At 43.5% G+C, this 12,902-nt stretch overlaps 1 protein-coding gene across 1 annotated transcript in view; it reads left to right on the top strand.

Moving 5' to 3' along the window:
• CUNH8orf48 (chromosome unknown C8orf48 homolog) overlaps positions 1–12,902 on the top strand; it is a 41,469-nt gene that overhangs the window by 21,843 nt on the left and 6,724 nt on the right. The window contains exon 6 of the mRNA XM_087748346.1: positions 6,034–6,108. Coding sequence (XP_087604472.1) covers positions 6,034–6,092 — 59 coding nt within the window. The 3' untranslated portion in view covers positions 6,093–6,108. The remainder of the gene's footprint in view (positions 1–6,033; positions 6,109–12,902) is intronic.

Here is a 12,902-nt window from a genome sequence, read left to right as displayed (position 1 = left end):
GTTTTAGTAATACAATAGAGATTAAAAATACATGATTGCGTTGGTTTTACTTTGCACAAATGAGACTAAATATATAAATATATATATATATATGTATAATAAAGCTGTAGGAAATCTCCAAACTGCTAACAACTCTTATAAATGAGATAAAACAAGGATATATTTGCTTGGAAATTTCATAGTTGCCGTTCTTTTATTATTTCCATGTTCAGGTAATGCAAGAGTATTTCATGGTGGATCCTTTTTTTTTTTTTTTTTTTATGAAACGAGTCCAGACGTGCTTTGAAAAATGCTCTTTTCGTGGTCTTTCTGATATTCCTCTTGTGCTTTCTGCAGTTTTTTACCTCTGAGTTTCCACTTGTGAAAACAGTAGGTTACTAGGGATGTCATTATCAAAGAGAAAATAATAATCAGCACTATTATCAGTGCAATAGTGGATGAGAGGGACCCCTCTAGCTGCTTAGTTTCAGTGTCTCTTGTTGTGTTTAGTTTAGCAAAGTTTTCATAGTCTGTTGAGGCCAAAAGTGCGGGGACAGGAACTTCTTTGAACTTGGGCCTCATTGGGATTCGGTAGTTGTTCTCACTCGGTCAAAATTTCTGAAGAAGCAAGGACTATGGTTCCCGTGTCACCTGTGGCATTCGTAAGACAGTTTTCTCCTCGGGTTCTCCAGGCATAGATGAGGCTCAGCAGCTTTGTGTATGAAGCCAGGGAGCACAGGAATAACAGTGTGTGCCACCAAGTTTACAGCACAGGTCATCTACATCTGAAGTTGTGTAAGTCAGAAACGCGTGTGCGCTGTTGTCTTCTTTATCAAGGGGCGGGGGAAAGCTGCTTAGCTGACTGCCAGTTTGTGATTCTTTGTTTTCTTGAACAGATAATTGAAGAAAATCGAATCAGTTTTCCAGTAACATTGTGGTGGCAGGGCTTATCCTCAGGCTTAAAAGAAAAACAAGCACTGCAACAAGTGTAGTTTATATCTTATGAATTTGTTCAGTGAGAGGTTTTTTTTTCTTCCCCCAAATATTCCCAAAAGAGACTGAAATCAAAGGCATATTTTTTTACTGAGGGGCAGGCTTGGTTTTGCTAACATCATAGGCATTAACAAAGTCAGCTACAAAACAGGAGCTCTCATGTTAACGAAGGGTTTTTATTTTCCCCTCTTCTTTGATATTTGCTCTCAGACTTGGCTTGTCTGGAAAGGATTTTGATTTGGGGTTTTTGTCCTCGTTACACTGGAGTTTAGGAGATGTCCTCACTGATTGCAAATCTGGAATCTGGAAAAATGACCTGGGTGAAAAATGACACAGGATTATTTAAGAGGTGAGCTCCCCTAAAGGCAGTGAGCTGTTATCTAGAATGTAAAAACCGTACTCTTTCATAATTCTCATAGAATTTCAAATACGTTTAAGTCATTTGGCTTTGATACATGCGGTGTGTGACAAATCCTAAAAAATTTACTGATCTGAGCAGTTCTGAAGTTAAGAGCTGGTCCGGAGAAGAGCTGGTCTGCCCTCCCCCTTCCCTTCCCTGTTCCAAATCTCATCTCAGAGTTAACTCTGATGAGGAGCAAGGCTGGTCTGCTCTTACTGATTTCTGCTTCCACTCAGGACAGTAGGATTTGGCCCCAGGGTATTTTACGTTGAGGAGCTGTAAGCACTTTCAGAGCTATTTATTTCAAATAACAGATTGTTCTAAACCCCCTCCACCCTACTCCCAAATGCTTTGAGGCCAAAATTAGGTTTCGGAGATCTTGCAGCATAACTGTTTGTTCGGAGATGCTCTGTTTGATAGGATGCAACTGTAATTCATCCTCGTTATAGAAATCTGTGGTTCATCCCACTCAGGCTAGCGGAGAACTGAGGGTCTCTCTTACTAATTAGCAGCACGTTCTTGTTTGTAATAAAGACTGTTTACTATAGATTAGCATTCTGTTGATGTTAAAAGATGTAAATGAGCAGTTCTTGCCAGTTTGGAACAATATGTTCACAAAGTCAAAAATAAATGTTGATTTTAAAGAAAGTTTAAAAGCCGGATTTTACTGTTGTTTAGGACAAAAAAATACGTGTTTGCAAAGCTGGTTGAAAGTTCATTTCACGTAAGGGAACAAGTGCAACATACCACATCTTTGATGAATGTCTACATGTTGCACTACTGGCAAGTCGTATATCAGGAGGTTATGACAATAGAATATTTTAGTGCTACTTGGCTATGCGTTCAACGCCTTTCTCAAGTAGCCTAAAGAAAGAAACGGCAACAAAAGAACTCAAGGAACTGAGAAATGCCCTTCTGATTTATGGAGTAGCTAAGTGTCCACCAGCCACGTGAAAGTCCGGGAGGGTGGAATGTCTCAGCACTAATGAACATCAGATCTTGTCATACTTGCCTGAACCTGTATCTCATCTGTATCCACAGCTATCAGATTCCTATGGGGAATATAAAATATAAAAGATATAAAATCATTAGGCATCTGGTACTGTACAGTACTGTTCCAAGAAGGTGAGAGGATGTTATTTGTAACTCCGTTTCACCATCAGTTCAGGTATGCGTATTTTCAAAAACAAAACAGGAATGCTTTTAACATCTTAAGTCTGCAAAGTACTGCTTGTGCTTCAGCTGCATTTTGGGAGAAGGAGACTGCTTTTATGGACAAATCCCTGCCCTTCAGAACAATGTCTGACCATTCTGTTCGTGGCTTTGCTGCAGACTCTTGAGTGACTATGACCAAACCACTCAGTGTCTGTGGGTAACACGGCAATGCTACCACCACTTTCTAGTCTGCCTTGCTTTTAAGCTTCTTGAGGGCAGAGAATGCTTCTTCCTGTTGCTTGTGGATGAATTGGTGAACCAGGTTGGTAAGCAAAGGGTGCAGGATGATGTGGATGAGAGAAACTTCAAAAATTGCAAAACATGGCTGAAGGTGGCCCACCTCAAGTGGCTGCACAGAAATAAGCAAGTGCCAAGAAGAAAGCTTTAGGGGAGAAGCTCTTGCTTTTTCGTGGGAATCAGCATGACTGGGTGTTGATCTGAAGTGCCTGTGCACTAATGCACAGAGTGTGGAGAAGAAACAAGAGGAGGAATTAGAGGTCTTCATGAAGTTGCAAGGTGATGATCTCACTGGGATCACAGACACGGCTCACACAACCAGAGTGCTGCCGTGGAAGCTCAGGAGAGCAGACCTTGGCCTTTTCAGGGACCTGCTTGGAAGACTCTCATGTAGAACACTCTTGGAGAAAAGAGGGGTCCAGGAGATCTGATTGATTTCCAAGGATCACCTCCTCCAAACTCAGGACCGGTCCACCCCAATGTGCAGGAAATCAAATGATGGTGGCAGGAGGTCTGCATGGATGGACGAGGAGCTCCTGACAAAACTCAAAAGTAGAAAGGAAGCATGCAGGAAGCAGAAGCAGGGACAGGTGACCCAGGAGGAACAGAGCGACACCGTCTGAGCATGCAGGGATGGGGTTGGGAAAGTCAAAGCCCATTGGGAGATGAGTCTTGCAAGGAACATAAATGCAACAGGAAGGGCTTACGTAGGTATATCTGCAGCAAAAGAAAGGCTAGGGCAAGTGTGGACCTGAATGGGGCAGGGGACGTGATGACCAAGGACATGGAAGAGGCCAAAGCGCTCAGTATCTTCTTCGCTTCAGTCTTTGCTGGCCAGATTTGCCCTCAGCAATCCCAGCCCCCTAAGACCAGCAGAAGAATGTGGCACAGTGAGGACTTACCCTTGATATGAGAGTATCAAGTTAGGGAATGCTTAAAGAAGCTACTGAACATTCACAAACCCACGGGGGCTCTTGGGATCCACCCATGAAGTGCTGAGGAAGCTGGACGGTGTCATTGCAAGGCCATTCTCATGAAGTTTTTAAAGGTCGTGGTGACCTGTGGGAGGTTTCAGAGGACTGGCAGCAAGTAAATTTCATTCTAGCTTCAAGAAGGGCAAGGAGGAGGATCTGGGGCAGTACAGGCTGGCCAGCCTCACTGCAGTCCCTTGGCAAGGTAACACAGCACATCCTCTTGGAAACCATTTCCAAACATACTAAGGACAAGAAGATAATTGGGTGTAGTTAGTATGGATATATGAGGGAAAATAACCTTGACTGACCTGGTAGTCTTATATGATGAAATGATTGGCCCAGTGGATGAAGGAGAGTGGTGGATGTTGTTTATCTTGACTTTGGAGAGGCTTTTTACACTGTCTTCCAGACCGTTTCATAGACAAACTGATGAAAAATGGACTGGATAAATGGACAGTGAGGTGGATTTAAAACTGGCTGAGCTGCTGGTCTCAAAGGGTTGAGATCAGCAGCACAAAGTCCACTTGGAGGCAGGTCAGTAGTGGTGTGCCCTAGGGGTTGATACTGGCGTCAGTGCTCTTCAGTATCGTCATTGATGACTTAGATGACGAGATAGAGTGCATGCTCAGCAGGTTTGCAAACGATACAACACTGGAGGAGCGGCTGATAAACCAGGTAGTTGTGCTGCCGTTCAGAGGGGCCTCAACAGGCTGGAGTACTGGACAGAGAGGAACTTCATGAAGTTCAACAAGGGGAAATGCCAAGACCTGCCCCTGGAGAGGAACAGCCTCATGCACAAGTACGTGCTGGGGGCCAGCTGCCTGGAAAGCAGCTTTGCAGCGAAGGACCCGGGGGTCCTGGTGGACACCAAGCTGAACATGAGCCAGCAGTGTGCTCTTCTTGTCAAGTCTGGTGGCATCCTTGCCTGCGTTAGAATGTTGTCAGCAAGTTGAGGGAAGTGATTATTCACCTCTACTCAGCACTGGTGAGACCACAGTAGCAGTAGAGGTAAATGTCTTCGCATCAGCTCGTGTTGCAACGTCCTACTGAGATCTGTTTTTGAGAAAGAGGTGGACCTCCAGTACTCTGCTTAACTTTGGAGAAGCCTGTTCATGTTATCTGTAATCATTGTACTAAGTACACACTTGTAAACACACACAAAGCACGCATTTCAAGTTGAGTCAGGTTCCGTCTACTGAAGTTTCAATGTCAATACATTCTCATGAGGAAACTTTTCATTAAAAAACCCCAAAACGTTCTTCATTGTCCGTGCTCTAATTCAAACAGTAGAGAATAAATTATTCTTACATTGTTTTGTTGTTTTTGTGTGAGTCATAAGTCTTCAGTGTATTTTGTCTGGGCATTATGAACATGCAAACTAGTGTCTCAGGACTGTGCACATTTAATTCCCATGAACATTTAATAAAATATATTAGAAAGGTTCAGGTATTTACAAAAATAATTTGATTTTTTTGGTCTGGAAATACTGATTTGTTGGAAGAAACTTTTCATGAAAGCATATTAGAATATCTGTGAGCTGAATACATTTCTAAACTTTTTAATGAAATAATAATGTTTTACTTCGATACTTACATAAGCATAGGCTATTGATGTAGTACAAGTCCTTGCCTAGAGATGGGCTTTACTACCGTGGCTCGTGTTTTAGCAAGCTAATGTTTAAAGTACAGTACAACTCAGTATAAGATGGAGAGGACAAAATGTGCTCCTTGTTTTGTAATATCCTTAGGACAGGCATTGTCTTTCCTTTTGTCCTTCAAGCTTGACCTCTGTGCCTCTAAGTAGAGTACTCCAACAAAGCAGAGACAAATATGTTTTTGAGGGTGAAAAGAGCAGGTTGGATGCAGTTTATATGAGAGGAACAAAGGAAATTACAGTAACAGAAATCAGTGTCTCAAATATTAATTCAGGTTACTGCCATCTGTCAAATACTGAATTACTGAAAAGAGATAAGAATGTTGATCAACAGCTCTTTGATTTCACTGAGACTCCTCCCTTTTTGTAAGGGCAAAACTTGCCTCTATTTGCTAGTGACTTGGTAGTAATGACATTATCAGTGTTATATTAAAAAGAGTAATGATGATTTGCATTGAATACTTAAATAAATAAGTTAAAATGCTGGCTGGGAGACCAGACTTATATGAAGTTTTAATTGGCTGCGGTTTGGGTTTTTTTTTTATTGTTAGGATAACTCTGTTTTCTGATTCTGTGTTTCAGTTAAAGGAAGGACTGAGTTCGGTGAATGTCTGAAATCTTCAGCTTCATTGGAAGGATGAAGGCCAGAAATTACACGTGAGCTACTGCAGTTTTGTTGTCCTAATAGGAAGCTGTTTGTACTGCCCTGACCCTTAGGCTAACTCAAACTTCCTTTGACCTCCTGATGATACTGATTGCGTGAGAATGGTTGGTAAGGACATATAAACCAGCAGCAAGCGAGAAAAATGAATAATGCTGTTCTCAAATGAACACAAAAACATCTTTCCAAAGTAAAGATGACAGACTGGAAACTATAAACATGCTCCTTATGAATTAATATAAAAAATCTCTTTGATTTCAGTAGTAGGAGTATCTTTGGTTTCTATCTGTACGTGTGTGTCTCTCTTATGTGCTCATCCATACATACACTGTGCATTTTCAAATGTTGAATTACTTCTTGCATTTATGTAATCTTAAATATATTATATATTGGCTTTTAAATAGAGTTTCAGGCTTGCTCGCTCGCTTGCTTTCTGCCTTCAGCTTGCTTGTAAATTTTCCTGCTGCCTTTCAGATTGTCTCTTCCATTTTTATTGCATTACGGAAGAATGTGCCTCCTTTCTCTAAATTTGCATCCTTTTGATGTAAAAACATTTGTATGAAATGTATCCATCATGCTGTAAACCTGATATGTAAATGACTCTTTTTCTCCTCCTCCAGAGCTAGTGTAGCAAGACATCTACTAATACACTTGTGCACAAAATTGCAGATGAAAGCCACAGTGGGAGTGTGAGCAAATGAAAGCGGGGAATGGGAGGAGGAAGGAATGGGAGGAGAGAAGGCAGGAAAGGCTTCAAAAAGCACGTAGTGAGATATTTTAGCCTTCCTACTTATTTTTCACTGCATCTCTGTAACCTCATGTGTAAGAACAAAGGGCCAGACTTTAGGAGTGTTTTAAATATGTACATAAGACCAACCTTGCCATTTTCAAACTCCATGTGCATAGGAGTACACATCTGTCTTTAGCTTAAAATACTTTTGGAAATATTAAGGTTTCAAGTCTGCAAAGTGCTGATCAGCTTTCAGCTGAGAGCCAGTTAGGCTTCATACTTCCCAGTAGGTTCTGTGTACTGTGAGGGTATCGGCTTAAATAATAAACATCGAGTTGTTACAGAAGGACACTTGAGGTGTGTTTGTAGTGTCACCAGGTCTGTAGGTGTTAAATAGCATAGATTTACCAGAGAAGTCCTAAAATCAAACAACCTCTTTATGCCTTTGTCTTCCGTATTATTAATCTCAAAACAAAATAGAAAAAATTATCTATGTTAGATTTTTACACATAGTCATCCTTAGAAACGTAATTTGCATAAAACCCTTGGGATTACGTCCAGTGATATAACTGGCAACTGAGATAAAGATTTAAGCAAGTCAATTAATCTTTTAATTAAGTGTATAAAATTCTAGCCCTAGTCTCTCAGAATGCTTTACGCTATTTTTATCCTAGTGAGCAAGAAGACTCTGCTTTTAGCAGTTGTTTAGCCTGTTCCGTCTTCATTATACTTCAGGTTTTCTCCTCCCTTATGCAAGAAGAGGAAAAAAACACAAGTTCTGGAAGTACTTGTAGTAACTCATTGCAGCATCAGTCAGATCTGTAAGCCAACAGAAAGTTCAATCTTGTTCCTCTAAAAGGAGCAGGATCTGGTGGATCCTGATTCTCCTTAAAGCTGCAGTGGGCTTGGGTAACTTTGAGGGACAGTCCGTGTATGACAAAAGCAAGTAGTTTCAGAGCAGAACCTGGTACCGTCTTACCTCTGCACTGAGAGCTGCTGAGCCAAACAGCTTCCGTTTATTCGGCTGTGCGACTGCTCAGGACATCTGCTTTTATGTTCCAGAAGAACTCGTGTGGGCAAGTGTCTGTGCTTAGCGTGGAACTTAAATGTAACATACTGTTTTGCTGGGCATTTAGTTTGTAGAGAACCCATATGGAGCTAATTCTGGTTTTTAAGGTTTTAATTTTAATTAAGTAATCCCTGAAGCACAGAGCAAAATGAAGCAACAGACCTGTTGTGTTGTAGCTTTAGACTCTTTCTGAAATTGATATTTATCCCACTGATTTTATTGGTGACTTCTCATGATCGTATAACATGTTAATTTGGTATGACTGTGATTTGATAAACTCCAGCAGCTTTTTAGGCGTGATTACAGCCTTCTTGTAACTGCGTGTTTTGGCAAATACTATTTTTTGTCTGTACAAAGTCCAAATCCTCGTGGAAGTGGCTGGTGCCTGTTATCAGGACCAAACTACACGTTAGTCATGTTGTAGACTGAACGCCTGACGAATTACCGCCTTAAACCAGTGTTACTAAAACGTACCTGTGGTACATATGTTAGCCGCCTTGTCTATGTAGTGGTGTGAAGAAAGTTTATCATCCTGATCAATGAAATCCTTGTATGACATTTTTAGGGTAGCTTTGAAACTGTACATGAAATGCTCCCCGTAGGTGTGCTGACTGAGGCTCAGGCACGCTGTAATAAAACATGTTGGGAAGAGACAGAGAGCCTTATTCCCTTCACCTGCTCCTATTTGGGGAAGGGTCTGAATTTTTTTCCCTTTTCTTTTAAACTTGGAAAACAGTACTATATCAAAGTGCTGTTCTCTGAACAGTTGAACAGATCTGTTCCTTCGTGATGTTCACTTTGAAACAGGCTTCACTGTATGTGCAAAACTATGTTCAGATTGTTGTTCTCAAAACAGCACCCAATATTCCTCTTTTCGGAGGGCGGGTTTTCCTGATAAGCCATTCTTTTGTTTTTTCCTACTAAAGGAACAATCTTATATCATCAGCTAAAAAATGTACCCCGTAAAACGTGGATTCTTTTTTCCCTTTGAAATTGTCTTTCGTGGTTAACTTTTTGCTAATTTAGTTCATATTCATTTCTCTTGCACAACATTTTATGCTGTTCTTCACACATGCCTTTCAAAATCGGGGCAATTACATCCTGCGATTACAGGGGCAGCCTGTGAATTTTTCCATTAGTCTGTATTTTAAACGTTATTCTGTGAAAACACAAATCCTGGAGTGCAAACAATTCCCTAGCCTACGTTGGTGCTTAAACTTGCTCCGTGGTTTTTTCCGTTTGCCTGTTTCTAGGGTCAGTTTGTCCTAATGCTCTCTCTTACATGGCTTTTGGAGTCAGAACAAGTACTTACCAGTCCAGGTACAAGTGGATGTTTAATTGTTCTCTTGAGTTACAGGATAAATGCAAACCAAAAGCTGTTTAGAGCTGAACTCAAATGAACAAAACCAAAACCTGAGAACCATCATGAAATAAGATCTTAAGACCATCAGTGGCCTTTTCATTAAATTCTCATTTTCTTTGCAGGTGAAGGAGGGTTCTGATTCTGGGCTAATTGGTTGTGAAAGAGATGAGCAAATGAGATCTGCTTTTGGATCCCCCTCCCTTTTCTAATCTCTCCTTTTTTCTCCTTCCCTACTGCTAGCAAGGAAAGTAATTACGGATGGGACGCTTTGCAGCCTTTCTCTTGGATCTGAAATCTGCCAAGGTTGAAACTCCCGCAGGGATAACATTTTTTTTAAATGTGCCAAAGAGCAAAATATTGTTTGAACATTCAAGTATTCATCCAACTCATTTAAAAAGAAAACTCTCCTCCTTCCAGCCAGTGTGCCTGTTCTTGATGAATAGTTACAGTCTAGGACTAGAATATATTCAGTACTCAGGGGATTTCACCTTTTAAATTGTGCAAGAGAAATAATAAGTTAAAGGGTGGGAGGGAGCAGGGGGCTGAGAGGGGGAGTGATGAATGTAATTTTAGATGCAGCTACTTTGTGTCTGTGCATTTCTGGAATAAGATCGCATTTCTTTCACCACAGCACGGACTGGGGACGGTCTCTGTCTAATGCGAGAGTTCTAGGTAAGCAGCAAGCACCCTTCCCTCCTCCTCACTGCCCTCCTCTCCCAGTCTTAAAGCCCAGGTGGCCTGTCTCTGGGGTGGGTAGAACTGGTGTGCCGTAAGCTGGTCCCAGCACTGAGGCTAAAGGAAAAGGCAGTGGAGGAGAAGGGAAAAAAGACTTTCTTTAAGCACTCAGTGATTACTGGTCAGTGTTGACTTTCCTTTTACCTCCAAATCACATTCCAAACAGGACAAGTTATGTGAAATGCATTTGAGATCGGTTAACGTGTTAGAGATCAGTGGGTTACGTGGCAGGCGCCTGTGCGCTGCTTTGGCCGTGGGTGGAAGGGGATGAGGGACATGGCACCTTCCCCCCTTTGTGGGCTGAGGGGCTCGGCCTTTAGGCATAGGTAGCAAGATGTACCGACCAGGTGTATGTATGGAGCAGGGGGAAGGGGGGTGCTACTTCTGTGGGGGAACAAAGGGGACAAATGACATGGGTAACTGAGGGGGAGGCTATATGCATGTGGAGAAGCGGGTGCACGATGAATGGGAAAGGGTGAGGGGTCCCTGGGCCCCCGGTGGGGATGGAGAGGAAGATGCACATTGCGTGAGAGGAGGAGGGTGTGTTTATAGGGGTCTTTGGTGCACCTTTGTGCTACAAGAGAGGAGATAACATATATCTTTGTGAAGGGTGGGCGGGTGTATGCGTGGAAAGCTGCTGGTACCCAGGGGAGGACAGCTATGCCTCTCACTAGAGCTGGGTAGCCCCAGTGGGGGCCACGAGTGGCCCTGGGCCGGGCCGGGGAGCAGTGGGGTGAGCAGCGCAGCCCTGGGTGCCGCTCTGCTCCGTGCTGTGCCGTGCCAGTCCTGCATGCTGGTACCGCGCTGCCCCGGTGCGGTGCTGTGCCATGCCAGCCTGCGTGCTGGTACCACGCTGTGCAGTGCTATGCTGTGCCAGCCTTGCGCGCCGGGTATCGCGGTGCCGTGCCGTGCCAACCCTGCACGCCAGGTGCCAGCCATGCCGTGCCAGCCCCGCACACCGGGTGCTGTGACGCCCGGTGCCGTGCCAGCCCCGCGCGCCGGGTACCGCACTGTGCCGTGCCCCCGGTTGGGAGGCTGCGGAGGGCTGGAGCAGGATGCAGCGGGAGCAGCCCTCTGAGCTGCGCCCGGCGAGGCACCCGCCTGCCCAGCCGGACAAACGGCACGTCTGCGGCAGGCGGTCTCCGATGCTCGGGCTTTTTGCTGCTGCGCTCTGAGCCCCGCGCCAGGAAAATGAGCTTTGTCGGAAAATCAGCTCATTAGGTAGACTCCCTCTGAAAGGGGCACACGTGCCCTTCGCATAATGGGGAAGGAAAGGAGGTTTTTGACTGTGTCCATTTAAAAAATTGCGACTGCTGCCCCCTCCCTCCTCCACTTTCTAATGAGCCCCCGGTTCCGCACAAAGGATTCATCATAGCCATGCAGTACTCACCTTCTCCGGCCACATCTTCCTCGGCTCGCTGGGCTACTTTCAAAAGGGGAGAGTGAGCAGGGGGTGGCAAGGCTGGGAGCCCGTGCTGAAGCCTGACCGCGGAGGTAGCCCGAGACCTTGCTAACTGGCTAGTCTCGTCCCCCCTTGCTCTTTAAAACCGAGAGGCAGATAGTGCTGAACAGGCGCGTTATTTGTGCTGCAGATGCGGGGAGGCTGGAATAGCTCCACGCACCCGCTACCTCAGCAGCGCTCGCTGATCCCAGCCAAATTTTTCAACTTTATTTAGGGGGAAGAATAGATCACATGGGGAGCTTCACCAAACTGGGAGGAGCATGTTAGTGCAGAATCAGGTCACTAACATAAAAACCCAGGAGTTAGTCACAGACACAAAGATTAATAGGGTTAGCATAATCCAGGCATAAAAAGCAGGCTGAGACAAAGACAAGAGATGCTTATGGGAATTAAATGCTTCTGTTTTCTTCCCTTATCTGTGCCATTAAGCAGGGTAATTTCTTGCTCCTGTTATCAGGTGAGTTTTCATAATTGAGTAAGAAATAGAGTAGAATGCAAAAGAAATGTTTTCAGCTTCCAAGTGCTTTTGAGCCCATTCTTCTTGGCTGTCAATCTAGCATTTCTACAGGCTTTTTTTTTTTTTTTTTAGATTTCTGAAATGCTGTCTGTCTCTGTCCTGCCGTGTTGTATCGATTCAGCCCCAGAGAAATAGATGCTACAGACCCATTCCAAAACATACACGTGCCCACATAAAATGGTCTAGATTGAATAGTTGCCTCTGACTCCAATCTTTAATTTGCGTCTCTTGCTCAGACAAAGGCAAGGATGCTTCTGGCTGATCCCTTATTGTCCTGCTGGCTGAGAAATCATTGTGGAATTAAGTTTCTACAGCTCCTTTTTTTGATCTCTGTCTTTCGTTCATTAAAGCACCCAACAGGAGCCTAGGTAATACAAAAGCTGTCCCCGAGTGCCAAAGAGTTAATTGCTGCCAGGACCACAGCATGATTCTTATGACTTCTAATATCTTTGTTTATTTAATCAACTGCACATTCCAAAAAACCTGTGATGGATTTAGGTTATTTAGAGGCCAAAACTCAAATGTGGATGCCTAAATATGGGTACCTAAATACATACATACATATCTTGTGAAGAAGTGGGCCTGACTTTTATAGGTGCTAAGCAACTGTTCTTCTGCATTTCCATCTGCTTTTAAGTCACATCCCACCCTCTGCCACCTTCCTCATGTCCACACTTTTAAAAAGAAATTAGCTTTGAAAAGTAGGCTATGTTATTCCTTTGCTTACAGAAGCATCCTGCCCAAAAGAAGCTCCATCCTAAACCGTGATACCAGATGAAGGGGAAATCGGTAACCAGGTGGATTGCCACAACAAAGCCAAGAGGCCTGATGTGTCCAGCTAGTGTAAAACTACAGGAGAGCTTGTCTGCTGCGCACCCAAAAATTACTCAAAGTCATCAAAGAAGTTGCACCTG

This window comes from Nipponia nippon, unplaced genomic scaffold (genome assembly GCF_047370975.1).
Source record: "Nipponia nippon isolate SJK-2023a ecotype South Korea unplaced genomic scaffold, ASM4737097v1 scaffold_12, whole genome shotgun sequence".
NCBI classification, from domain to species: domain Eukaryota; kingdom Metazoa; phylum Chordata; class Aves; order Pelecaniformes; family Threskiornithidae; genus Nipponia; species Nipponia nippon.
This window is presented reverse-complemented; position numbering and strand designations above follow the sequence as displayed.